Source organism: Herpailurus yagouaroundi, unplaced genomic scaffold (assembly GCF_014898765.1).
Source record: "Herpailurus yagouaroundi ecotype Mexico unplaced genomic scaffold, PumYag 163, whole genome shotgun sequence".
NCBI classification, from domain to species: Eukaryota; Metazoa; Chordata; class Mammalia; order Carnivora; family Felidae; genus Herpailurus; species Herpailurus yagouaroundi.
Window position 1 is genome coordinate 53761733 of NW_024412404.1, and position 27879 is coordinate 53789611.

General features: G+C 45.0%; 2 protein-coding genes and 2 long non-coding RNA genes across 7 annotated transcripts in view; 3 read left to right on the forward strand and 1 right to left on the reverse strand.

Annotated features, from left to right (window-relative positions):
- LOC121037276 (uncharacterized) overlaps positions 1-23820 on the reverse strand; it is a 61170-nt gene extending 37350 nt beyond the window's left edge. Inside the window, exons 1-2 of the long non-coding RNA XR_005793683.1 lie at positions 23717-23820; positions 9969-10056 (exon numbers count right to left, since the gene is read on the reverse strand). This is a non-coding gene — a long non-coding RNA (uncharacterized LOC121037276). The remainder of the gene's footprint in view (positions 1-9968; positions 10057-23716) is intronic.
- On the forward strand, positions 2408-6074 carry LOC121037274 (uncharacterized). Its single transcript, XM_040486581.1, has 2 exons — positions 2408-3687; positions 4942-6074. The coding sequence occupies exon 1, from the start codon at positions 3038-3040 to the stop codon at positions 3683-3685; it is 648 nt and encodes a 215-aa protein (XP_040342515.1). The 5' UTR covers positions 2408-3037; the 3' UTR covers positions 3686-3687; positions 4942-6074.
- Positions 23407-27879, forward strand: part of ENO4 (enolase 4) — a 29445-nt gene continuing 24972 nt past the window's right edge. For 2 of the 4 annotated variants that reach the window (XM_040486577.1, XM_040486578.1), the window contains exon 1: positions 23410-23882. In XM_040486577.1, the coding sequence (XP_040342511.1) occupies positions 23718-23882 (165 nt within the window). In that variant the 5' untranslated portion in view covers positions 23410-23717. Of the gene's footprint in view, positions 23883-27879 lie in introns of all 4 variants that reach the window. The other 2 variants (XM_040486580.1, XM_040486579.1) reach the window with 2 other exon arrangements.
- Positions 25285-27758, forward strand: LOC121037278 (uncharacterized). The gene is made up of 2 exons (XR_005793685.1): positions 25285-27270; positions 27519-27758. It is a non-coding gene; the product is annotated as an uncharacterized LOC121037278 (long non-coding RNA).

A 27879-nucleotide genomic window follows, 5' to 3' on the forward strand; every position in this document is an offset into this window, starting at 1 on the left:
AGAGAGAGAGAGAGAGAGAGAGAGAGAGAGAGAGAGAGAGAGAGAGAGAGACAGGCAAACCAAGAAACAGACTCTTAACAATAGAGAACAAACTGGCTGTTACCGGAGGGGAGGTGGGTGAGGTGGGTGGGGGGACGGGTGAAATAGAGGACAGGGATTAAGGAGGGGGCTTGTGATGAGCACCAGGTGTGGTATGGAAGTGCTGAATCACTACCTTGCACACCTGAAACTAACATTACACTGTATGTGAACTAGAATTTGAATAAAAACTTTAAAAACACACATAATAACAAGTGTTGGTGAGGATGTGGAGAAATCTGGAACCTCATATGCTGCTGGTGGGAACATAAAATGGGGCAATGGCTTTGGAAAACAGTCTGGCAGGTCCTCAAAAAGTGAAACACAGAGTTACCAAATGACCCAGTAGTTCCTAAGTGTATACTTCAGAGAAGTGAAAACATGCATCTGCACAACTTGTAATTATTATTCATAATAGCCAGTGAGTGAAAACAACCCCAATGTCCATCAGTGGACTAACGAATAAACAAAATGTGATATATCCACACCCTAGCATATTATTCAGCAATGAAAAGAAGTGAGTACTAACACAGGCTACAACATGGACAAACCTTAGCAACATTGGGCTAGAATCAGGGGCTCCTGGGTGGCTCGGTTAAGCATCCAACTTTTGATTTCAGCGCAGGTTATGATCTCACAGTTTGTGAGTTCACAACTCTGTGATACACTGAGTCACAGGATTACACACTTTATATGAGTGAAAGGCATGGTATGTGAATTAGAGCTCAAAAACAGTTATAAGAAGACGGGGCACCAAAAACTGGGTCTCAGAATGACAATAGGCTATAAAGTCACATCCTAGGAGGAAAAGCTGAAGAGAGTAGAAGTAAAACAGAAAGACTCTGGGGAAGAAGCCATTTTCAAATATTTGAAAGGCTCACACATGGAAAGCCAATGAAATGACCATGTGGCCCAGAAGCAGATTCTGCTCCTCCTTTTGGACTGTTCCCCCCCTGCCTATACCCCCATAACTCCCACACACCATTCATGGTCCCGCTTACATTTTAGCCCCCGGGGTCCCCATCAAGATGCCCCCCCCCCCCCCGGATCTTTGCCGTGTGCTCTCCTAGATTCAGAGCATTTCAAAGATTCTTCATTTGTAATGACATATTTATTTAGTCATTGGGCTATATAGTCTGAGGACCTCACTAAATTACTAGCTCCATGAAGGGACTCTGTTGGCTTCCATGCACTACTGTCTCCCTGGAACTTGCCACAGTGCCTGGCATATAGGAGGTAGTTAGTAAGTACTGGTTGGGGGTGCCTGGGTGGCTCAGTTGGTTAAGCGGCAGACTTCGGCTCAGGTCATGATCTCGCGGTCCATGAGTTCGAGCCCTGCGTCGGGCTCTGTGCTGACAGCTCAGAGCCTGGAGCCTGTTTCGGATTCTGTGTCTCCCTCTCTCTGACCCTCCCCCATTCATGCTCTGTCTCTCTCTGTCTCAAAAATAAATAAACGTTAAAAAAAAGTTTTTTAAATAAATAAATAAAATTAAAAAAAATAAGTACTGGTTGAATGAATAGATGAATGAGCCCTAACTGTTAGAAAATACAAGCAGACAGCATAAGGAGGAAATTTCTGGAATCAGAGCTGCCAACAGACGCAATGAGCTGCCCTGAGTGCCCTTGCACCTTGCTCCTCTTGGAACTGTTCGAGCATATAGTGGACAAAAGTGTCACGGAGCAGGTGTAAGCACCAAAGAGATGGTCAGACGAGATTTCTCTCCCTTCTACTTTAAAATCTCATGAATAGTTCATATACTCCAGGAAAATTCTAAAAGGCAGATAAGAAAAGTAAGTAAATCAAATCACCCGTGATCTCCCTACCAAGTGATGGCCACGGTTAACACAGTACAGTTGACCCTTGAACAACACAGGAGTTAGAGGTGCTGACGCCCTGCACACTGGAAAATCCCCGTACAAATTTTGACTCTTCCAGAACTTAACTACTAAAAGGCTACTACTGACTGGGGAGCCTTAGCAATAATATAAAAAGCTAATTAACACACGTTTTTTATGCTGTATGTATTATAGACTATATTCTTACAATAAAATAAGCTACAGAAAATGTCATTAAGAAAATCACAAGGAAGGGAAAATACATTTACAGTACTGTACTATACATATCAAAAAGAAATCTGCATATCAGTGGACCTGCACAGTTCAAACCCAGGTGGTTCCAGGATCAACTGTATATCCTTCTGGACACTGGCCGTGTAGTGTTTCATTATATGGACACACACTGTTTTAATTACTACGGGATTATGTGAATCTTTGTACATTCCACGTTGTTTAATCATAGCTCATGGCTCATACTTACTGGAGCACATTCCATATACATCGGATTCTCCTAAAACCCAATGTGGTAGATACTTAATATTATTTACATTTCATATTAGAGACAGGGAAACTGGGGTTTAGAGAAATCACCCAATTCTGTCAGGATCACAGGCTAGCAAATGCAGAGCCAGATTCAGATGCCACTAATCTGACTTCAGACTCTAGTGAAGGTCCCACTGATGTTTGCTCAATGAAAAACTGAACGAATGAGGGAATGAATGAATGGCTGTGTGCTCAACTGCCCACACCAGGAAGAATTAAGCTTCTCTTTACCAGCCGGTTGGTTCTTATCTTACAAAGCTCTAAATGTGAGGTCGCTCATCTCTTCTTGGCTCACTCTCAAGGCTAAAAACGGGGTCTGACTCCTACCGGCCACTGGACACCCTGCCTCTAGGGGAACCTCCAGTACCTTCTCGGCTGAGCCTCCCCACAGTCTCTGGTGGCCCAGGCTTCCGTCACCCACAGAGCCACCTTGGGCAGAGCCCACCCTGGCCACTTCCGGCCACCTGTCCCCCAGGGACATGCGGAAGCTGACGGGGTCCCGGGGCTGCTGCGATGCGGCTGTGTCCACGTGTCCACTTCGAAGACGCGGTGCCGCGTCCCGCTGGTACAGGCGCTGCCGATGCTGGTGCCACCGCCACCGCCAGTGCTGGTGCCACTGCCACCGTGCAAGTGCCACCGACACTGCCAGCGCCGGGCTCACCGCCTCTGCTGCCGCTGCCGCCACGCATCACTGGAACTGCGGCCCAATCAGCACCTCGGGGGTGGGACACTGCTGGCACCGCAGCCGCTGCCTGAAACTGAAACTACCGCCAGCACTGTGGGGGCGGGGCAAGGGTGGGGGATGGGAGCTTTCTGTCCCCATTTGCTCAAGCCCACCCCCCCCCCTCCCCTGGCAGCCCCGGGCAAACGAGGGACGGACTGTTCCCTCGCCTCCGAACGAAGCTTCACCAGGGACTGTCTTGGGCTCTCCTGGGAGAGGACTTCTTGGCTCAAGCAAACAGGGCCCCGGAAAGCCCGGCCCACGTTCCCCAGCCGGCTCCAAACCCGGGGCGCAGCGCAGCCGCAGGGGGGGAGCCGCCTCTGCCCACCGCTTCCCCCGGCCCGTGGAGCGGGCGCCTTCGTCCCACACTGCGGAGGCCGAGAGACGCGCGTGGCCTCTCTCCGAAAATGCCGCAGACCTCACGCAACACATCTGCGAACTCACCTGCGAGTCTGCCCCGTTTTCCGTCCAGTCCTGTTTCTCAAAGATACCACTCGTGTTACCTGATTGTGCGTAGGTCTCAGAGTCCGTCTTGGAATAAGGCAGGAAGTTCGAGAAGTAAAAGGAGATCAAATGAAGAGCTGCGAAGCGAATTTATGGATGCGCATTTTGAAAAGGAAAGCCCATTTCCAACTTTGGGGATTTTTTCTGGAGACTTCCAAGGGGCAGAAAATCTTGGCCAAATGACCTGGGAGCTCTAAGTGGAAAACAGGGCTCTCTCAGGAAGCTTTTTTTTTTTTTTTTTAATGTTTATTTATGTATTTTGAGGGAGGGGGAGAGGGGTAGAGACAGAGGGAGAGAGAGAATCCCAAGCAGGCTCCGCAATGTGGGGCTCGAACCAAGGAACCCTGAGGTCACGACCTGAGCCACAATCATGAGCCAGTTGCGCAACCAACTGAGCCCCCCAGGTGCCCCTCTCAGGAAGCCTTCTAAATATGAATTACAGAATGACTGCTCCCTCCTGCTTTTTGTAGATAGGCGTTACGAACGCTGCTGGCCACCGCTGATCCTGGCCAAGGTCAGCATCCACGGGCCACCACCCTTCCTGACCCTCCGTGGTCTTCAGCCCAGAACTCCTTCCTTAAAGAGCAGCACACAGATTCTCAGCCTGCCCAGATAAGTTCATATTAAGGTTTTAATGCCATCACTCCATGCTTCTCAGTCAGAAAGGTCACAGACCATTAATGCCACAGCAAAGCAGGAAAGGGTCTCATCCTCATGGACCTAAGTGGTTCTCAGAGGATGGGTAGGGTCTGGCAAGGCCAAGAGGAAGGGTTCCAGAAACAGAGCAGAGGAACAGAGAGAGAAGCAAAGGGCATGACTGGTCAGTGGCAGAAGGAGGGTCAGAGGACAGCAGGGAGGGATCACCCAGGGCCAGTGGATTGCTTTAGAAATCAATAAGAACTTGGGGCGCCTGGGTGGCGCAGTCGGTTAGGCGTCCGACTTCAGCCAGGTCACGATCTCGCGGTCCGTGAGTTCGAGCCCCGCGTCGGGCTCTGGGCTGATGGCTCAGAGCCTGGAGCCTGTTTCCGATTCTGTATCTCCCTCTCTCTCTGCCCCTCCCCCGTTCATGCTCTGTCTCTCTCTGTCCCAAAAATAAATAAACGTTGAAAAAAAAAAATTAGAAATCAATAAGAACCTGACAGCTTATAACGTTTTAGAATCTGATTTTAAGACTGGGATTTCATGCTCATGTGGGGTAAAAATAAATGTGAGAAATGGGCACTTGTATACAAACAACACATTTACTTTTTCCCCTCTAGAAGCAAGCCATAGCATGAGCACAGGATCCAGGAGAGAGGTTTTTGCCCTTGAACTGGCTATTCCTGAACCTTCACCCAACTTTCCAGATCCCACAGGTGCCTCTTAGATCTAATAGAGTTTTTGGTTTTGTGCTAAGGCTATTCTCTGTGCTGGGTTATTAGTCATTCTTGTCCCTCTGCATAACACAGAGCACCTTACAGGAGGCACAGTGGTCACCTGTGGCAGAGAATGAGACCCATGCTCGCCAGACTCAAGAAGGCTGAATGATGAAGAAAAGTGTTTGGACAAAGTAGGACTCGTCTCTACACCTGAGACAACGCATATTGAAAAAACTCAAAAATGTTCTTCTACCTAGACATCTCCTCCTCTGATAACCATCTGGCTTAAACGTAATATGACAGCGGGGGCAGAACCTGGAGAGCTTCAAGGTCTGTCTTTAGGAGGGTCCTCGTCCACGTACACGCTGTCTCACCCATGCTACAAAGTGGGTTAACACAGGCTATAAAAACTCACTATCCAAAGTCAGAGAGGCTATAATGCATGTATATTCCTTCCAACTGTGACTGGTTCTCTCTCTCCCTGCCTCTTAATCTCTTTATATACATATATATATGTATATATACCTCATTTATATATACTACATTCATTTATGTATACATACCTACATAGACATATGTGTATCTTGTGTATATAACTATATACGTATGCATATGGAATATGTATAGTGTACATGCATATACGTATATAAAAGACACATATAAAGAGAATAAGAGAGGCAGGGAGAGAGAATATGTGTGTAAACACACACACACACACACACACAAATATGTAGTGCAATTCAATTCCATTAAATTCAACCCACATTTAGAGTCTTTGCCATGCGCTGGTCGACACAAGACACTAGACACCGAGTCACAGAAGAGTGAAACCGACCTCCAGCAGCTCGCCATCTAGAGGGAAGATAAACTGAACCCACACACCGGCATGGTGGCCACTTAGAATGGGAGGCAGTGTGGCTTGGTGGTTTTAGATCAAGGATGGTTCATATGTGTGCATGCATCGTGCTGGCTGGGCGAGGGTCCCGCTCTACCACTGTCAAGCTCTGTGACCTTCAACAGGCAGTCTGAGCCCCAGGGTCCTCATCAATAACATGAACATCAACACCAGCACCTTCTTCATGGAGCAGTGAGAAATTAACGATATCACCAGTGAAAGCGCTTACATTGGCACACAGAAGGCATTCGATAAAAGGGAACTTCTACTGTTACAATTATTATTCTTATTGAGAAAAGGGTGCTTTTGTGTCGAGGGGCACAAAAGAAAGAAAGGTCTGTGTAACTTGGGGGTGTCAGGAGGAGCTTCGGGGAAGAGGTGGCATAAGGAACAGGTGTTTGTCAGGAGAACAACAGGGACAGAAGGAATTCCGGGGATATGAAACAGTTTGTTCAAAGGCCCTGAGGCATGAAACATCCTGGCATATCCTGAGAACTGCCAGCAGATCAGCACAGCAGAGTAAGGGTTCAAGGTCAAAAAGAAGCCACAGTCAGATCTAAAAGGCCACCAGAGAGCTTCAAACAATGGGATGACAAGATCAGACTTGCTTTCAGAAAGGTTTAGGTACTATCCAACTGAACATGATTTCACCTTCCTCAGGTCACCGTTGTGAGGACCAGTTATCACAAATACCACCAGACTACATTAATGCCACAAAACAGAAGACTTCTTGTCATTCACGTGTTCTTTCCTCTGTTCACGAGTCTTCAAAACCTTCTTGTTGTTTTGTTTCAGTTTTAGTAAATAATTGGCTTACTTTTACATGCTGGTTTCATTGCTGCAGAAGGTTTTCTTTACCACTAATGTCTTACAGAACGATTTTCATTTTTGTTTTGTTAATGTTTACTTATTTTTGAGAATGAGAGAGAGAGAGAGACGGAGTACAAGCAGGGGAGGGGCAGAGAGAGAGGGAGACACAGGATCTGAAGCAGGCTCCAGGCTCTGAGCTGGCAGCACAGAGCCCAACATGGGACTTGAACCCACGGACCGCAAGATCATGACCTGAGCCAAAGTCAAATGCTTAATGGACTGTGCCACCCAGGCGCCCCTTACAGAATGATTTTTACATACTCATCTTCCTAACCACAAGGAGGGTCTTCAGTGGCCCCTTCTTAGCACCCGTAAGAGCCAGACAGTAAATCATTCACCCTCCAAGTACGCAGACAGCGATCACATGCGGCGGATCAGATCTGAGAGACGGAGGCGGATGTGGGAGGCAGAGCCGTGATCGGGGTTAGTACTGGAACTAGAAGGAAAATCATATCCCCGGGAAAAAAGCAGTAGGAGTGAACCAAGAAGGTCACAGAAGAAGAAGAAGGACACGTGCCGTGACACAAAAGGGGTGGACGAAAATGCAAAGTGGACCTCTTAAGGGCATTTAGTGACAAAGGAGGTCCTGGAGGGAAAATTTGGAGACAGGCAACTAAACTGTTTAAATGTGTCTCGATTCATTTGCTCACGTTATCATTCATGAGATCAGCCTATTAGTCGAGTCTCCGAATTCTCTTTGTTCAAACATGCTCTGGGTACAGAGAAAATAACATGACACTGCAGAACAGCGCGTGGTTTCCGACCATGAAGGACTCAGCACAGGAGAAAAGAGAATTCCTTCTGCTCAGGTGTGAGTGGGCACCTGATACGTGCCAGGTATTGTCCTAAGCGTGGCTTACATATGCCGTCTCGTTTAATCTTCATGCGACGCCATTGATAAAATCAGCAGCCAGGGACAGTCTTCTTTCTGGCCCCATTTTCCATTGCTCCGTATTAGAGCAAACAGAGGCAGCAGGCGGGAAAGAGAGCTGAAAACTGCCAGTCAGCAGATACCTCCATCGCTTTAGACGCCACCGCCCCCACCCCCCAAACTGACATCGAAGGGTCTGGTCTTAAGATTTTCCGAAAACAAACATTGCTTCTTGCAATACCCTTTTTCCCTTTGATTTCACAAGCATTGACACCCCCCCCCCCCCCCAATGCAGTAATCCTGCCATTCCCTTCAGACCAGTAAACAGGCTCGGTGCATCGTGTGCTCGAGTGCAGGTATATCCAATTCAGGCACAAACAGGCAGTGCCGTCATCCCCACAGGACCTGCCAGTGGGTCAAGTCCAAATTCTGGACTCAGATGCACTATCTGAGTGCCTCTTTGGGCTGTGGTTGCTGCAGCCTGGAGCCCCTGAGCACCAGGGGTTGTTTGCTTAAGTTGTCAAAAAAAAAAAAAAAGTAAAAAAAAATATATACATATATATAATAATCCTATCAACCTCTCATGTGGCACTCCAACTTAGCATGTATTTTGGGTCAACTAGGAAACTCAAAGAGCACTGCAGGAACAATTACAGTAAGTGTGAAAGGGGTACCAGGGTGGCTCAGTCGGTTAAGCGTCCGACTGCAGCTCAGGTCATGATCTCCTAGTTTGTGGGTTTGAGCCCCACGTCGGGCTGCGTGCTGACAGCTCAGAGCCTGGAGTCTGCTTCAGACTCTGTCTCCCTCTCTCCCTGTCCCTCGCCTACTCAGGCTCTCTTGTCTCTTTCTCTCAAAAATAAATAAAAAAGTTAAATATTTTTTAAAAAGTAAGTGTGAAAAATAGCAAGATCTCCATCAATTGCTTTGTTTCTCAGACAAAAATTTCTCCCCTGAAAAATCAAATGAGCAATAAGTTATTTATTGAACACCTACTATGTGACAGGTACTCTATATCCAATTGCACATTAGAGGATTTCTTTTTCGTTACTGTCTTCCCTTCTTTGAAATATTTAAAGCATTGATCAGGATGCTTTAGCTGTTTTGTCTTCAGGCAGTTTTATTATTATGAAATGTCTTCAGAAGTTTAACACTGTTAGCTAGGCAGAGTTTTCGGAGTCTTTTTTGGTCTCTTTTGTTTTCTTCCTACTTTTTTTTTTTTTTCTTTAACCTAAAACTTTCCTCTTCTTACTCTCTGATTTCAGGGAGAAAAAAATCTAGCATCTGGGTCCTGAGACCACTTGAAATGTCTGGGCCGAGGGCTGCTAATGACCTCCCAGAGATAACCCAAATTGCTGATTTAGCAAAGCCCATTCTTGACCTTGACACAAGACAAGACAGGCAAAGGGAGAGGACTTGCCAGGCAGCAGTGAAAGAAGACAGATCGTGGAAGGGCTCAGATCTCCCCAGGCCCCCTCCCCCATTCAGCAAACACCTGGCTGAGTTGGAAAACATGACCGGTCCAACCTTCCTATTGGCACCAATTGAAGCTGTCAGCTCTCGGCTTGTCACCAGTTGCACTGGGAGGCCCCGGGCAGCCACAAGAGCCCTAATTAGGCAGAAATGACACTTCTACAACTGACCTGCCAGGACCTTTGGCAAACCATTTAACATCATTAGTTAACATTTTTTAAAAGTGTGAATGTAAATGAACAGCCACTGGTTTTCAATGGAGTTTGTCGGTGGCATCTCCCCCCCCCCCCCCCGCTCACTCTTTCTCTTTTTACATGAATAGCCCACTTGTTTCCTCCAGAATTGGAGGGAGGCACCAGGGAAAATGGAAGAAGAGGACCAGTCCTCTGTGAGGAGAGACGTTAAAGCATAAACAAGCCCGAAGGATCCAGAGACATCTCTTCCTGCCTTGGTAGAGGCCTGAACACACACAAGGCCCCAGAGCCAGCAGGGCAGGGAGGGGACAGGTGTGTGCCCAGCCAGGTCCTGCTCCGTGAGCTCGGCTTGTGAGTACGGATGTCGGCTGTCGCCCATCCCGTGCGAAAGCAATTTCATTTCCTGAGTCGAGGGTGCTTCTGAAATACTTTCTCTCGTACCTCTTACCACTCGTCGGCACTCTGAACAAGCAGCCGCTCTGCAGTGGTTTAGCAAGTATCTTACGCGTGCTTCAATCTAGCTGTACCAGCTTTAAATGTACCCAGTCTGTCTCTAGACAAACGAAATTCCAGGGGTAACTACTTCCGACGCCAGTTCGGTACTTACGCAGATGAGTTCGTTTCCTACCTGAAGCTGGTATTTCCCACCTTGAATCACACTTGACTTTGCTCTTTGCTGCACACCCACAGAATCTGTACACGCCAACATTCTCCATCTGCAGGAGGGGGGAAAACTTCACTGTGAAAATGTCACCTTATCCATTTCCGCGCTGCTCTCGAAGCGTGTGTTTGTGCCGGCTGACAGCTGGAAGAGGCTGCCCAGAGCAGAAGGGAGGCCAAGGCACAGGTGGGCAGCGGAGGAGCCAGGTTCCCCCAGGGCCTTTGCACTTACCACCTACTCTTTGGGTGGCCCTGGTAAGGTGCTTTGCCCGAGTCTCAGATGTTTTTATCTGTAAGACAGAGATAATGCCTTCCTACTTCAGATGAGAAAAACAAGAGATGGAAATATCATGAGAACTGGGAAGCACCGTGTAAATAAAGATACGGAGTGCCAGATTAATTAGACGGCCAAAACTGAGGCACTATGCCAGGTTCTCAGCTTGGAGAGATGAAACTGAGAATCTGTCCTCTTGCTTCTCAAGGCAGGCTGGACAAAGCCACTACACCACTGGCACATCCCAGGTCCCTCTCTGTACCCCCCCCCCCCGCCGCCCCTCCTGTCTCCCCACCTCCACTCCTGCTTCTTCTCCAAAGGGCTTTAAGAATTACAAAGAAAAGTGCATGGGTGCAAAGCAAATTCTTAAAACCCATGGTCATATTAGCTCTTTAGCTTCTCTGCTGGATCCTAGGCAGTACGAACGGGGAAGCTCATTTGTCTACCTCTGGATTTCCAGAAGCCCTGAGGACAGTGACAGGTATACAGTAGATGCACAATAAATGTTTACTGTGTCGAAATGCAGTGCAGCTTCCAGACACGTGCTTATAGCAGCTGGAAGGTGTGCTTTACGGAGGCAGCCCAGCTCCTGGATTTGGGGGAGCTTTGCTTGTCCCTGAATTAAAAATGAGTAAAATCAAGCGGGCAGCATGTGGTGGAGAATGCCTGCAAGTCGCCATGAGAGAGAGAAGCAAAAGCAAACAATCTGAGTTTGGGGCAGAAAGAGAGAGAAAATACTGGAAAACGTCCTTAATAACAGTAAATGGGAAAGGGAGAGAACAGCTCATCGTGATGGAGTATTTAGTGCTTTTAAGCTAAATACCTCAGCATATTAAGCAAATAGAGAAAAGCCAGCTAGAAGATGTCAGCAAATTGAAGGGAACGGTGCTCAGAAAGCTCAGAAAGCCGATAGGAGGTGTCTGGTTTTGACCCCTTTTCCCATCACATGCCTGGTCTGCGCCCGCTTGTTTAGTGTTGCTTCTCCTCTCCAGCTGGGGAGCTTATTGAAAAGCTCTTGCTCCCTGCCTGGTTTTGGCACATTTTCTGCAGGTGCCTCCTACTGTGGCCACAATGGGCTGCTAGGGAGGTTTAGACCCGTCAACAGCTCCAGGGGAGGGGGTGGCGGAGGGAGCGCAGCCATTGTCTTAAAGGGCCAGTGACATTGTGCGCCTTGGAGCCTGCGGCACCGGCACCTGCTAATGAGATGAATCCTTTCTCCCCACTTGCTCTTTCTCTCTTTAATGATTTAACTTGATCGCTTTGGTTCCTTTCTGGACAGGGAATTGCTCCGTTGATAATATAAAGTAATTGCCTGTAAAACATTGCTCCGCAGCAACTACTCCTTCCTTGGCTGAAAATGTCACAGCAATTGAAAAGCTCTTAGCCCAGTTCAAGAATGAGGTTGCTCAAGAGAAGGGTCTTTGCATATGTCACCAAGCACTCTTGGGTTGCCAGAGTTGCGAGTTCTTGGTGTGTCTAATTGAGTTTTAAGACAGAGACTTCTCCTTCCTTTATCACAGTATGATTTAGTGTGCAACTAGGGATAACTGACCAAGCTGAACTAAAAACTCCCTGGACCCTAGAATTAGAGTACGTTCAGGGACAGCCACTGTTTTCTCAATCCCTGTGCCATTCTTTTCTCAGAGCCCCGAATTCGGAGGCAAGGCTACGTGGGTCAAGTGTGATTTAGGAGAGCATCTTCATTCCCATCACCTAAGAAGGTATCTTTGTCGAGGAGGGACTGGGGGCCTTGGTTTTGCTAAGTGGGATCGATGCTCTAATTGTCTAAGATTTGCTGATTTTTTTTCGGATCTGTCACTTGGCGGCAGCAGTGACACACTGTGGGAATGGGGACCACACGCCTGAGTTTTGATAAATACTTTATTAGTCACTGCCACACCAATGTGGGGAGTAATTCACCTGGAGAAAAATCGCTTTGTCGTAGGCATGAACCTGCCAGCAAAATAAACAGTGGTTAGTGACGGTTTCATTTTCTCTGACAGGTGAAAGCCTGAGTCCGTATCTGAATGAGAGAGAGAAACTTTCTTCGCCCTAAGTGGTGGGAAGCACCACTTGCTAAATGAGATGCTGCCGCATTACTAATTCGGGAACAAAGCTTCAGGTGAATCATCTTCCAACCAGATGAGCCGTGAATAGGTTTTGAAGCTGATGAAGTAAGGGCAGTAGACATGCTTATTACTGTACTTTATAAAAAGGCAAAAACATCTGCCTGCTTACTTGACAAACTCGAGTACAGAGAAGGCAGCTACAAAAAAAAAAAAAGGACATTTAAAATTATACATCTGAAGAAAGCTGCAGAATTTTTACAGCTAACCCCCTCAAAGATCAGGCTACAAGTTCCATTACTGTAAATAGTGAAGCACTTTCTTCTTGGAATTTAGGAATTTGGGATTTTAGATTTTTACATCTTTTAATATTGTCAGAATATGTCTGATATTCAGTTGGGGCAATTACACACATGATACCAAAATATACTGCACATAATAGAAGTAGCTTTTATCTTTTACTCTATCTTTCCTTTATCCATAATGAAACAAATAAAAAAAATTTACCCATTAAATAAACTGATTCCTGAATAGAAGAATTATGTTGACTGGCTTTTACCAACAACTAGTTTTTTTCTATTTGTGTGTGTGTGTGTGTGTGTGTGTGTGTGTGTGTGTGTGTGTGTGTGTAAAATGAAGGCATGGAACTAAATGGCCCAAAAGTTTTGCTGGCTCTATGATTTTCTTATCTATAATGATGATTCCTGTAATGGAAACAAATAAGCAGCAAATATGACCACGTGGTTATTTCTAACAGCTTTGCCTATGGGACAGGCGGTCAAGACAGAGTAAGGGCAGGGTGAGTGAAGTCCCTGCAGCCACGACTAGGAGAGCCTGGACTGTGGGGCTAGAGTCCCAAACCCCCTTGCAAAAGATGGCTCAGGAAGCAGGAATGCAGGGAAGGTGGCCCTCGTGGTGGGGGTTATGGGAAGGTGGTGGCCGGTGTCCTCCACATGAACCCCCAGAGTATTCTCCACATTTCTGGAGGGGGGAAAAGAACATGTGAAGAAGAGAAAAGCAAGTCAAGCAAGCACATCCATCTTCCGTGAGACGAACGTCAAATCTGACAACAGCCACAGGACTGGTTTCACTTTTGTATCCTCCCCTCTCATATACTTGCACATGATGCAAGAGGTCTGAATAGAATTCCAAAGTTCAGAGATAACGAAACGGGGATTCACATTTTATTGCTCATGTGGATCTTTGCAGTACATTTGAAACCCCCTGACTTCACAAGGTAGAAATTAACCTTGGGTTACATACGTTTGAGCCTCAGACTAAAAAGGATTTGTCAAGATGTTGGGCAGGTGTTTAAAAATAAAAGAATGCATTTTAAAATGCATCATTTCCTGTGCCTGTGCACAACTAAGTGATGAAATGTACACAGAGCGATGAGACTTATATCCCGGGCTAAACTGTGATTGTTCTCTAGGGTAATCGTTGACATTCTTCATAATCAGATTTGTACATTGCCACAGACATTTCAACCTGAGCCCTTTATTTCGCGTTTACGTTTGCTACTGACATATATCCACTTAACGCAGAGAACTGTTAAGATCCTTTACACTCACGCAAAAAGTTAACATCAAGCTCATGGGCAATAGTACCTGTTGCAATGTTTGTACTCCAGATACAAGTTGTACTTACTTCCCAGTTAGAAAATAATACCAATTTAAAATTTGCTTTATAGCTTCTGAATTAAGATAGAACCACTCACCAAGGGAAGAAAAAGATTTTAGTATTTCATCCCTCGGCAGAATGCACGGGCTCCTTCTCAATCAACATTGCAGCTGCAGCATTTGTGAGGGAGTCGGACAACACAGAAGCTAAAGCAAGCACAGGCTTCACTCCCCTCCCCCGCGGTTCTACTTTGTTTCTTACAATTTTCTTAGAATTGCATACTGCAAAGTTTCCTTTCTCTCAAAAGTCAGAAAGCACTCAGTAGCCAAAGAAGTGTTACCATCCTGTTTCTCTCTCCACTTTGTGTGACACGGGATCACAGCCCCCTTCCAGAGTTCAGCTTATTTTAAAATATCCAACCGAGCAAGATGCACTTGAGTAGTCAACAAGTATGCCCGACCCAAAGGACTAGTTGGAAGATGCCGACCATTAAAAACCCTACATGTTTACCTGCATATCTTGTGAAAACTAGAGGAGCTAGGCTGGCATGAGGTGTATCTCCTGAAGTCCAAATTTGGAGAGCAAGGTGAGTTGCTCATAAATGCCATAATCACAGGAGCTGGTGGTCCTGATGTGGCAGTTAAGCCTTCACCCTAGAGGATACAAGGGTGTGTGTGTGTTTCTTAGCACTAGGGCTTGGAAAGAATATGAAAGGTTCAAGGCATGCCCCTTGTGAGTTCAAATCAAATGTAGACAATACATACAAGGGAAGGTAAAAATGATTATTTTTAGTTAAAAAAAAAAACAGTTGGTGATTCCTTCTATTCTCATATAACAAATAATACTTGGAAATAAAGTCTATCGCAAATACAAATTAAAAAGATCTTGAAATTTTGAACTCTTCATTTTGATTACATTTCCTGCTTTTGCAGATTTATAATTATCTCAAAAAAAGACAACTGTTTTCCAACAATAGGTTTATAAGAAATGTACAAAAATACATATTAACTGAACAGATTTTTTTCCCAGTGGTCTTAGTTAAGAATTCACAATGCCTAGATTTTCAATAAAGTAATAAATAACCATACACGGGACAACATCTATTCTAAAGCATTTAAATTGATAAACACACATTTTAGTTATTTCAAATATCATACTTTAAAAGTTGTTTTTGTTCTTACTCTACAAAACATAGTCTTTGATTCTTGCCCTGTAAAAGACAGTCTTTGATTTTGTATTCTTAAAATCAGCACACAGGCCTTACTTTCCCCTTATATACTGTCAGCTTGGCTAGCAAGAAAAAAGAAAGCATTTAATGATTAGGAAACCAAAGTTTAGGTCAGATACGCACGTTAATAAACATTCCAACAAGTGTGGGCATAGAATAATTTTACAGGAACTTTACTTTTAATACTGCAGAAGGAGAAAAATTCTTTAGAAGGCACAGATACCTAACTGAGGTTAACTGAGACACTCTTTGCTATAAAATGCCCCGCCTCACGAGTTTGTTACATGGTCTCCTCTCTTTTCAAATTCCCATAAAGATTCCAAGGCAATATTTGTGTAATTATCATGAGTGCAAATATTTGGCCATGAACTTTGGGGAAGAAGGTTACCTAGGATGGCTCGGGGATATTTTAAATCACCTGGTTGTTCACAAACCAACTCCAATTTTTACAACAGTCTAACAGCAGCTGTTGAACAAGGGCTGCTCAGCTCCTTTAAGGAGTCTGGCCAGTTCCCGAAAGGGCAGCGGCAGAGGGTGGACCCTCGGTCACCCATGTGGCTACACTTGGCTGTATCTCTGTGCACACAAAAAGAAGTGGAGACCAGGGCAGGCCCCCAGATACTTCTCTTCCCACCTCAGTTTGCCTCAACCATTTATTTCAAGTGAAAGTGCTGTCACACAAAACCATCTTAATACCGGTCATTCTTTATTCCTGTCTGAACACGACTGTCTTAAATTCTCTCCTACTTTCCTTTCCCTTCCTCTCTCCAAACTACAGCATTTAAATGTGGTTATGCTGACTGTAGCCCAAGCAGAAGACAGGCATCATTAAAAACATTTTAAAAGTATTTCCATTTCAGAAATAACATTTTAGTCTTTCATCCTGACCAGATCTCTCCTTAAGTATTAATGGAAACACTATTCTTCTGAGAAGCGAATTCTGACCATTACTGCTCTTATTTCTACAATATCTACCTAAGATTTTCGATGCCCAAACACAAAATATAATAATGGTATTTAATTAAAAGCAGGACCCCTTATTCCTTGCTAACATACAATTCTGTGTATTTTTTAATTGTATAGAAATTTAATCTAACACGTTAGATTGGCATTAGAGATTCATTCACAAATGTCACCTTAAATAATTCTGGAACTGTGTAGGGCTCCAATGATACTTATAAATGATTGTCATATGTAAAAAAGATGCAATTAAATCAAATCGTACTGAGAAATTTGCCTAAGATGATTTTATTTGCTAAAAACGCCTGGGAACTTCCTCTCCAAATTTACTCCCCCGAAAGAAAACATTCTCATCTGCATCTATGACTACAATTTTTAAAAATAGTCAAGGAACACAAAGTTTCAAATGTCTTAAATGAAACAAACAACAAAAAGTAAATCAAGTTAGAAAAAGAGCAAACACCACCAATGACCCTTCATTTTGCCAATAAAAAGATGTCAAGAATCAAGTCCTAAATTTTTGACAACTGAATTTTTTAAATCCCCCAAATAATATTTGACAACTTAACTTTACCATGAGATTCATGACCGGGCCAGTAGAAATCATCAGTTATAAAGGCATAGAGTGTTTTGATTTTGCTAATAAGAAATAGATAATTCCTCTTAAGCAGATTAACTTAAAGTACATTTTCAGGGAAGCTAAAATCCCCTTCAATCAAGTTCTTAAGTTTAATTACAAAAGTCAAACAATTTACTGGCTCTCATTCAAGCGCAATAACAAAATAGGTGGACACACGACTCTCAGAGGCTGGGAAACAGACCAGATCAATGTTTGCAGCAGTTACAGAGAAAACATTTTCAGACGTAACTAGATAAAACATCTAACTGGTCCTCTTAACTGGGATTTCTCCTCTTTCTTCTTTGCTGCCCCCTATGTGGGAAAGATGCTTAACATTTTCTTCATTCAAAGTAAATGCAATTACTATATTTATGTTGCTACTTTTACATTAAGAGAAGAAGTACAAATTAGAAAACCTGGACTTTGTAGAATATTTTATATGTATTCATTTTGCTTTATTAGCCCCTTAATTACGTCACAGAAATACTCTTAAGTTGTCTCTATTTCTACAAAGTTAAAAAAGTATCTACTTTAAAATGGCAAAATAGCTTACTTGAAGAGTTTCTTTTGCCTCATTTTTCCTCTTTCTTTTTACTGTCTAAACTCACTGGATAATTGCCCTACTTCCAATTTAATTCTTCCTATATAGAAATTGTGTGTCTATATCCTGAAAAATACCAATTAAACTGCCAGCAATAACATCTCCAACAGTATCTTTTGGTCTTCAGTGTCAAAGCCCTCTGAACAAATGACCGGAAGGCTAAATCTAATACAGTCTTTGACAGGATGCCAGCTTTGAACACTCACATTGCAACCGTGGCTCCAGCTTTCTGCTTTATTTGGGGAACAAGAGAGAAATAACACATCAACTCTATAATTTTGCACAAATGGTAAAGGTTAAAACAAAAGTGATAGATTACCAGGAGGTCTGATTATCTCAAAATGTCATTAATATTGTTTTAAGAGGGGGGTTCCCCTTATCATTTAATTCAATTCCACCTGAATTCCTGTACAAAGTCAAATAAAGGTTTTCAGACAAATATAGTAAAACTGCTAAAAATGTTATTTTCCTTCTCCTTAATTTCTTTGGCAATAATGACATCATTTGCTATGTATTGGGCATGGTGGGAAGAAGGCTCCGTGGATTTTCCAATTTAATCTCATAGCAATCCTATGATATTGAAAATATTAGTTGATGAGGAAATGGGCTCAGAGAGGTTAAGTATCTTGTACAAGGACACACAGCTGGAAACTAGAAGAACCAGGCTCTGACCCGTGTGGTCTGGTTCCAAGGCCCAACACTTCTAGGCCTTCTTGGCTGTATCCACTATCCAATTTTCCCTGGGTGAAGCTTTACCCATTCTCTTTCTAACATGATCCCTGAAGAAATATTTTAGGGCAGAGGTTCTCAACCTTAGCTGCACATTAATATCCCATATAAAAAAAAAATTCCTCTGTGTGGGCCCCACCCCTGGAGATTCTAATTTAATAAGTCTGGGGTAGGGCCTAGGCATCAGTGTTTTTTAATACTGCAGCAGGGAATAGATACCCCTCTTCTTCAAGGGGCTTAGATTCTAACAGTGTTCAGATGTTACCTGAATTTGGTAGAATCCCCACATGATTCTAACATGCAGCTCAGACTGAGAGCCAGTGATCAAGAGATTAACACCATTTTCCCAGGCTCCTTTCTCCATGCCCTCAATGTGAGCAGCTCAACTGGCTTATCCAGAAAGGATGGCCAAGAGCCTAACAATCGCTGACATGAGACTGTGGAATCTAACTACCGAGAGTTCTAGATTTGAGAGGCAGCAGAGCGCAGCAGGAAATGCATGGGCACTGGGGTCAGCTGGTTCAAATTCCATCTCCACTATTTGCTTACTGTATCACCTTGGGCCAACCCCTTACTCTTGTGGTTGTTTTGCAGAATTCAATGGGATGATGTAAGGAAAACCTCAGGCATATAAAAGTTCTCCATCAATGGTAGTTGCTGCCCGGGTTTTTGTTGCTATTACTAGCCCAGAGGTAATGACTATTGCCAGGAGACATTGGTAGTGAAAAAAATCAAATTACAAAAACATTTTATTATTAGTCTAATCATTCCTACTTTTATTCCTTCGCATTTAATTTACAGCTATTTATATTGCAATTAGCTTGGCAACCCTCATTCCTGACAACTGGGCCAGGAGGGGTAACATTATCACTCCCATCTTTAGATGGGGAAAAGGCAACATTTCCATCTATTCTCTCTCCAGTTTCTAGGATTCTAAAGATTAAAGACACCTGCAATCATGTTCATTAGTTCCCTATGAAAAATGATATTCAACACAGATGGCAAATGCAGGCAAGAATTAACAGGACTTGATAGCAACCCCAAAATAACACCTAAATAATCACTTCTGAACATGAAAGTCATGGCAAACAAGTTCCAATTTATAGAAAGGTGTTAGAAAGGATTAGGGGGAAATGAACAAATGTTTTTCTTTATCCTCATTCATTTAGGAAATGTCTGACATAGCTTAGAAATTCTTTTTCAAATGCAGACTGAAGCATGATTAATCTCCTCCATGAAGGGTCTTCATTTAGCAGATAGGACTAGACTGGTATGCCCTGATATTTTATCTCGAATCAAAGCTACAAAATAGGAGACGTCTAAGATGAAGAGACCTGACTCAATGGCTCTCAGTCAAGGTCCCCGAGAAGCCCCCATACTATAGGCAAAGAGCTCACGATTCCAAATATGCACCAGACACATGCCCGACCTGGAGAGCAGCTTGCCTATAAATGTATTCTTTGTCACATGTATGGAGGTTACGTGAATGAAACACATATGCTCCAGACATACTATTGAATTCATAGTCACTGTATATAACCACTGTTACATGGGGGGGGGGGGGGTTGTTTCTTCCATTTTTTTGGTTGTTAAAAAGGAGTCTTCATACTCAAAAAGTTTAGGCAACACTGATCTAGACCAGCCACTCATTTTATTGATGAGGTCTAGATCTTGGGGACAGCTGGGACTCCAATCTGTCTTCTAATTCCCAAATGTCCCTTGTCCCCTACCACACCCATCCACTGCGGGCACCCCATCTGTGGGATGTCAATAGTCATGGCGGTGTCCTCTCTCTAAAGGAAGAGGGTATAGTCCTACCCTCTGTCCCTGGATATCTTCCAGAATTTTCCTTATCTCCTGAGTCTTTCCTTTCCCTTTCCTCCCCTTCTTTTCCTCCTTTCAACTCCCCTGTTTTTACCCTTAGAGTTAGCTGCACTCAATGCCTTTCAAGCTCTGATGTTCTCTGAGTGCCCTTGGACATTTAGTCTCAATATGAAATGGAAATATGGTTACCAAGGTACTAAAACAAGGAATGTGATAAGTATGTATACAATGCGCATACACGTGAATGTAGTTTACAGCTAAAACCCCAGTACTTCTAACATCTATAAAAAATCAGAAAATTGGAATATTCATGAATAGTCATTTTATTTACTCTGGATCTGTCAACACTAATAGAATGTTAATAAACGCCTAGCATACCAACTTTTCAAAATGCTTTCACGTCTCTTAATGCAGTTTATTGTCCTGATGGCTCAGCAGGATGTAAGTGCTAGGATCAAGGCCCACGAGAACTTAAGTGCCGTGAAGGGAAGAAATGTTACCTATTTTGTTCACTGCTGTTTTCCTAGTGTCTAGTCTCTGCCACATGGTAGGCATTCAATAAATATTTATTGATTGAGTGAATGACAGAAGTTAACAGGGATGGTAGTTTGGGCTATTTATTTAGCCTACGTGTAGTTTTATTTTTAAGAGGATGGCAAGATTCTATAAAGGAACAACTGACTCCCTAATATCTTTTCAGTCTTTCATTCTCCTTTAATTTCAGTCTTTAATTTGACTTAATGTTATTCCTTCAAATATCTTAATGTAAATTTTCAAAGTTATACAAGTAGTACATTCATTTTAGAAAAATCAGATACTACTAATAAAGAAAATTAACATTCCCAATGATCCCATTACCCAAAGACAATACACTTAATATGCCAATGTATATTCTTTCAGAATTTATTCTTATGCCTATGTACACATGCACATCTGACACATTCCAAAAACTCTCTGTCTTAAACTCCATGATTTAGATTGTTTTTTTTTTTCTAAGCTTTTTTTTTTTTTCTTTTTTGGCTCACTGCCTCTTAGAGCACCTTATCCTCCTCCTATGTCCTAAATATATTTCTTCCCCAATATTTAGGTCCTTGCTTCTATAGGAGTTTTCCCTTTTCCCTCCAGAAGATTCATCTATCCTTATTTCAACTTTAAGTACCATGTGGATGGGTGATCTTCATATCGTCAGTCTTCCCTTCTCTCTGCGATACCAATGCTCCACAAGCTCCACACATCTAAAACCAGATGCATCCTATTCCTTCCATCAAAACCACATCACTCACTCATCCACCCCATTTCTATCAACTGTAACAGAACTCTAGGAGCCATCCTCAAAGGCATAATCTTTGGTCCCCCAATCCCACATCCAGTCACTCACCATGATTCCCATCCTTCTTCCTATTAACTCTGTCATCCACCTCTTGCCAGTGCTATCAGTGGGCTTTAGGCCCTCACATCTGCATCATTTTCTACCTGTGTCTCCTGCTTTCTGTACAACTAACACCAAGCTTACCCATTGCTGCCAGCTAACTTCCTACAACACCATTTCCATCCTGCCCATGCTGCTTTTCTATCCTGATGTCTCTTTATTACTGAAAACAATCCTTTGCTCTAGCCAGCCTAGTGTATTCATTATTCACTCAACTCCAAAACATTTTAAGTATTTATTAGGCATTTATTATATGTAAAATCCACTCATTCACTCAACACCTATTTACTGAGCAAAGACCTGTAAAGTAATGTACTGGGGACACCATGGTGAACAAGACAGACCAAGTCTCTGTCCTCATGGAATCTAGAGGCTGGTGGGTTACAGAGGGGAGACTCCAAAGGTGGTGGTCCCAGCCCAGGGCACTTCCAACCTTCCATTTAAGTGTCAAATGAGTCAAGACATCCCTGAAGGCTGAGCTTTGTGGCCCAGGCTGCAAGTGGAGAAGGAGTTCAGAAGAAAGGAAAGGCTGAGTGAGTGAGGACTGCTGGTATGAAGCATGGCTTCTCTGCAGAGGTGGGACTCAGCCGGGCATTGAAGGCTGAGCGTCCCAGAGAAAGGGGTGCCTTCCATCCATGGGGATAGGAGGAGAGGCGCACGGGTGGGATGGAAACACCAGCAGCAAGAGCACGGGCTTATTTCGTATAAAGGTTCATTCAACACCTATTCAGCAGAGCACACGTTCTGTCCCTGCAGGCCCGGGGTTTTAAGGGGCATGTGAAGAGTACTCAGACCAGGCTCCTACCATGAAGGGATTTCCATCTAGCAAGGAGGATAAGGCAGGCCCATGATGATGTCACATCCCAGCAAGTGAGATGTTCCATCTGAGATTTGGAGACAACACTGAGGGAGCTCAGAAGGAGGTACATGTCTGGGTTTCTGTATCAGTTTTATAGAATCACATATTTTTATACATCTACCTGCCTCTATTGAAAATAACTTATTTTAAAGTGTTTTCTCACTCACTTTCTCATTTTATCCTAAGGGACTTGTGAAGAAGGCAGAATAGACCGGACTGTTTTCCAGAAAAGCCAAATACAACAGAGATGTTTTAAGCGATCTACTTAAGTCAGGAACACTTATAGGTTAAGAGTAGAACAAGAACACCTGCCCGTGTCGGCCCACTCCCACCTAAGTACCTAGAGCAGAAGGCACAAGAAGTTCTATAATTGCACTGACACCCGGCAGGTGTAAGGAAGCCAAGTAGGCAGTTGGATTTAAAAGGGCAGGACCGGGGCGCCTGGGTGGCGCAGTCGGTTAGGCGTCCGACTTCAGCCAGGTCACGATCTCGCGGTCCGGGGGTTCGAGCCCCGCGTCGGGCTCTGGGCTGATGGCTCAGAGCCTGGAGCCTGTTTCCGATTCTGTGTCTCCCTCTCTCTCTGCCCCTCCCCCGTTCATGCTCTGTCTCTCTCTGTCCCAAAAAAATAAATAAAACGTTGAAAAAAAATTAAAAAAAAATAAAAGGGCAGGACTGAGACAGCCTCTGAAGGTACTGGAGAAGGTATGTGACCCAGTGCCAGTCTTACAGTCCCACTTTTCCTTCTCAAGTTTTGCCTGTATCGTTCCCCACCCCTAGGCCTGTCCAAGCCATAACCATTCGGGGTTTACCCCGATTTTTTTCGGCCCACACTGGTTTTCCCTTCCAGTGATTTCACCCCACTCATTTCCCAGCGGAGGGGCAGGGGGACAGGGGGTGGGATCGCGTATCCGGTTCTCTCCTGCGCACCAGTGTGCCCGGCCAGCACGCTGCTGGCCTCGGGACAGGCGGCTAAATACGGGCGAATGAATGAATTCCTGGCACCTCCACGGGCCAGCGAGGATATATCCGTCCCCAGGAGTGGGCTGGCAAGGTGTGCCCGCGCCACCCGGAGGAGCTCACCCACCGCGAGGGACGAGGGAGTGTGCGGGGGGGGGGGGGGGGGCGAAGGGTAAGCAAGAAGGCCAGGTGCCCAGAGCGCGCCACCCGAGGCTCCGGTCCCCCGCTGGAGGCCGGGACTAACGCTCCCACGCCTCCGCAGAAATCGTGAACTCTTTCCCCATCAGGAAAAGTGTCGGGGAAAGTGGTGGGAAACGACGCCGCCACTGCTCGAGCGTCAGGAGTGGAGGAGCCCTAGCCCCAGGCCCAATCCCTCAGGAAGAGGAGGGAGGAGCACGGGAGGAGCCATGCGCACCTAAGACCGCGGCAAGAACCCGGGCGAGAAGCCACGCGAGATCTGGGGTCGGGAAATCTCATTGCGTTGCCTAGCGACGCACAGGACGCTCGCGGGCCCCCAGGCTAACCCCAGCTGTAGCCTCAAATCTCCTACCATGGGGGAAGAAGGCGGCGGCCGCAGCTGTGGGACCACTAGGGAGCTGCAGAAGCTGAAGCAGCAGGCGATGGAGTACTACCGGGAGAACGACGTCCCGCGCAGGCTGGAAGAGCTGCTCAACTCCACCTTCTACCTCCAGCCTGCCGACGTCTACGGGCACCTGGTAGGGACCTGGGACTAACACCCTCTTCCCTCCAGCCCCTCTCCCCCCGCCCCGCGCTGCGGCAACGCCGTGCGCCTGCGCCGCAGAGTCGCGCACGCGCGCCGCCGCCACAGGCTTGAGGTCCGTGGTCGTGCGGGGAGGCGACCCCCAAGGGAGAAGCGGTGCGGAAACCTGGGCAGGAGGAATCTCGAGAAAGTGGTGGACAGGAAGCAGTTAGAGGAAAGTGCGGTGTAGGCGCATTCGTGGCTAAGGCGACAGCTCGGGCCCGGCAGGCTTCTGAGCCGCCCTGCGCGGTTGCCAGTTCTCTTTAAACACAGACCTTAACACCGCATAGCTCAGCTTGCAGCCTGCAGCGGCCTCCGTTTGACCACGGGTGAGCTCCCTGGCGTTTGCCACAGCTTGGCCTCAGCCTACCCGATGGCCTCATGCCCAGCCCGCTCATTACTGCCGAGTCGCACTCTGATTTCAAGCGTACGTACCTTGCAGGGTGCACTCTTCCTGGATGCCCCACCCCATCTGACCAGCTCCTACCCAAACTCCAAATTCACATCAGTCTTGCCCACTTCACCTGGACTGATTGTCCTTGAGTGTTCCTAAATCATTTCCTGTCCGTAATGAGGCCCTCCATAGGCTTTTGAGCTCCATGGAAAGCAGGGGCCTTTTCCTACCACCTCCCTAGTCCCTATGCCCAGCATAAGAGCAGGCATGTACCTTAGGCTTAAGCAATGAGCAGTTGAAACAAGCGTTTTCTCACTTCTAGATCCGTTAAGTACTAGCCACCTACCTTCTGGAAGGCAGTGTGGTTGGAACTGATAGGAGTTTGCACTAAGGTGAGGCAATATGACAGCAGCATATGTAAATGCAATAAAGAAGCACAGTGTGTTTACAGGGTTCAAAACAACATCTTGTTGAGGCAGTTGGTATGGAGGATGTTCCATGAATGTTTATTTTACTCAATCGTGGCCTACAGGTGAAAGCTGTATGTTGGGGGAGGGCAGTGCTGAGCTCTTTGTGCTATGTGATTTGTTGCTCAATCTTTAGGACCACTAGGAGGTAAAAATTGTGATTTCGTTTTACAAATAAGGAGACTGTGGCCCAGTGAATTTAGATGATTTTCCCAAGGGACACAGTGAATGACAGTGACGAATCAGACCAGGTTTGTGTCCGTAGTACCTCGGGATTCCATGGAAATAGTGGACACTCAAGCACTAACGTGACACAAATGAACGAATGCGACTCTGAATTCCATTCTCTTTCCACTGTCTCTTGCTAGAGGAATTCTTGGAAGTTAACTAGTCTAACTTCTTCATTTCACAAAGACACCAAGCTCTTGTCTCACAGCTACTTGGTGCAAAAGTTAAGACTGGAGATTTGGACTCTGGTTCCTCGGCGTTAATGTTCTTCCCAGTCTACTAGGCAGCCAGGACTTCAGTTTGTATGGCTCTCTGGGAACTTATACCTTGGTTATGGATAAAAGCCACTGATACATAAAATAACTGGAGTACTAGATAAGGTGATACATGATTGTGTGCTAGACTGAGGGACACATCACTGCATGCCTATCAAAGGAATTCAGGGTTAGGGAAGGTCCCTGTAGGCTGTAGCATCTGAGAAAATTTGGGCTTGGACTTTGAAGCAAGTTCAAGAATTGGACTGGCAAAAAGATAATTTTTTTTTTTTTTTTTTTTTTTTTGCTGCTGCCCTGGTTTTGGCCATCCTTATTTTCATCTAGTCTCTCCCTCTATTGAGTTCAACCCAAATCGTGCTGCCAAAGCAATGCTCCTTAAAAAAAAAAAAAAAAAAAGGTTTGTTTTTTTTTAAATTTTTAAGTAATCTCTACACCCAACGTGGGGCTCAAACTCACAACCCCAAGATCAAGAGTCAACACACTTCACCAACTGAGCCAGTCAGGTGCCCCCAGAGCAGCGTTCCTCATCTTAAATCTGACCAACAGTCTCTTGCTCAGAAACCCCCTGTGGCTCCTTACTATTCCCTGAAGCCTAAAGTTCCTCACTTCCCTCCCCTTGGCTTCTCCTGCTCCCTCTACCTGAAGTATCTTCCCTTGACTTCTTCTCGTCTGCCAGTGGAAATACTACATATTCCCCAATGTTCAGCTCCAATGCCATTTCTTCTCTGCTTCTGTTATATACTAGAGGAATTGAAGCAATGAGGAAGATGCTTGTGGGCAATAGCAATACAACACTATTTAGTCCCTCACCATAGAAGTCCTGATTGAAAGAGTTTGTGATTCATCTGATCTGATTGCGGATCTGATTTAATTCTTAGCCCTGCCACTTAGTAGAACTATCATATTGATGTTCCCCAATGAACCATACCACCAGTGTGACTGGTCTTATGTAAATCTCTCCCACACTGACTTGGGACTTGGCCATGTGACTTGCTTTGGTTAATTAATAGCACCTCACCAAGCATGATGCAGACAAAGACATGGTAAGTGCTGCCATTTTGAGGCTGTACTCCTGGAACACTCCCTCTTGGAGTAGTTATCCAGGAAGTCCAATTACCCTGCTGGAGAGAGAGATCAGGTAGATAGGCTCACCGATGTAACACCTCCAGGATATCCTGTAAGAAAGACATGCCCGGCCAGCCCCTAGGATGTTCTAAGCATCCTGGTTGAGACCCTAGACACATGAGTTGAATCATCTTGGATGCTCTGGACCCAGTCAAGCTTCCAGATGACTGAGTCTGAATAGGAGACTCCAGGCAAGATCAGCCAAAAGAATTACCCAATTGAGCCCAGGCCAGATTTGTAGAGTCATGGGTGAATAAATGGCTTTAGCCACTAAGTTTTGGAGCAGTCTGTTACTTAGCAGTAAATAATTAAAACATTGGTCGTTTTACCCGGTATAATTTATTTCTCTGGAATTCAGTTTGCCCATCTGTGGAATGGAGATGATAGGATTTCCCTTACAGAGTTGTTTTGAGAATTTAATGACATAATGTATACAAAGTTTCCAGGGGTGTATCTGACACATATTTGTTTATACAAGATTTAATTTGTGGAATCCTAAATCTGCCAGGCACTGTGGTGTGACACAGTGATAAGGCACAATCACTCCCTCAAGGCACATATTAAACACTTAAGAATGTTAGTTCCTTTTCCCTCCTGACATAACATTATACGTTGTGGATGCTCCTTGCTAGTTGCATCAAATTCACTACAGTACACAATGGATAAGCTAAATAATATTTTTGTCTCCTGATTCTGTCTCAATTCATTTAGGCACCTGCTTTGTAACATCCAAACCACAGTCCTTAAAGTATAGGGATGGCTTGAAAATTGACTTTCGCTTTAGCAGTGCTGGGGCCCCACCTGCGAGCTGGCACATCGCTGATGGGTACTAGATGACCTGCTACGTAGGTTGAGGTCGTTGGATTTCTTTTTTTTTTTTTTTTAATTTTTTTTCAACATTTTTTATTTATTTTTGGGACAGAGAGAGACAGAGCATGAACGGGGGAGGGGCAGAGAGAGAGGGAGACACAGAATCGGAAACAGGCTCCAGGCCCTAAGCCATCAGCCCAGAGCCTGATGCGGGGCTCGAACTCACGGACCGCGAGATCGTGACCTGGCTGAAGTCGGACGCTTAACCGACTGCGCCACCCAGGCGCCCCGAGGTCGTTGGATTTCAAACCGAAAGAGGCCTGGTCTGCGGTGAATGCAGATAAAGAACCCAATACAATCTGATGATAAAGAGGTTGAGGAGAGTGTACCTTCACCTTCCCTTCTTCCTTCTCTCCCAGCTCCTACTCCTCTGTGTAGAAACACCATCTTGTATCTTTTTACTCAGGCGATTCGAGTGGCTTTCGGCCTCAGCTTCATTCTCTTCCGCCTCTTTCTTGGATCACTTCCAAATGGCTTCTGCTTTTCCACGTCAATGAAACTGCTGTTACTAGGGTTCTGACAACCCTCTTTGAACACGTGAACTGGTGGCGAAATACAGCCTCTGCAGAAGTCTTCACCACTAAAATATCAGAT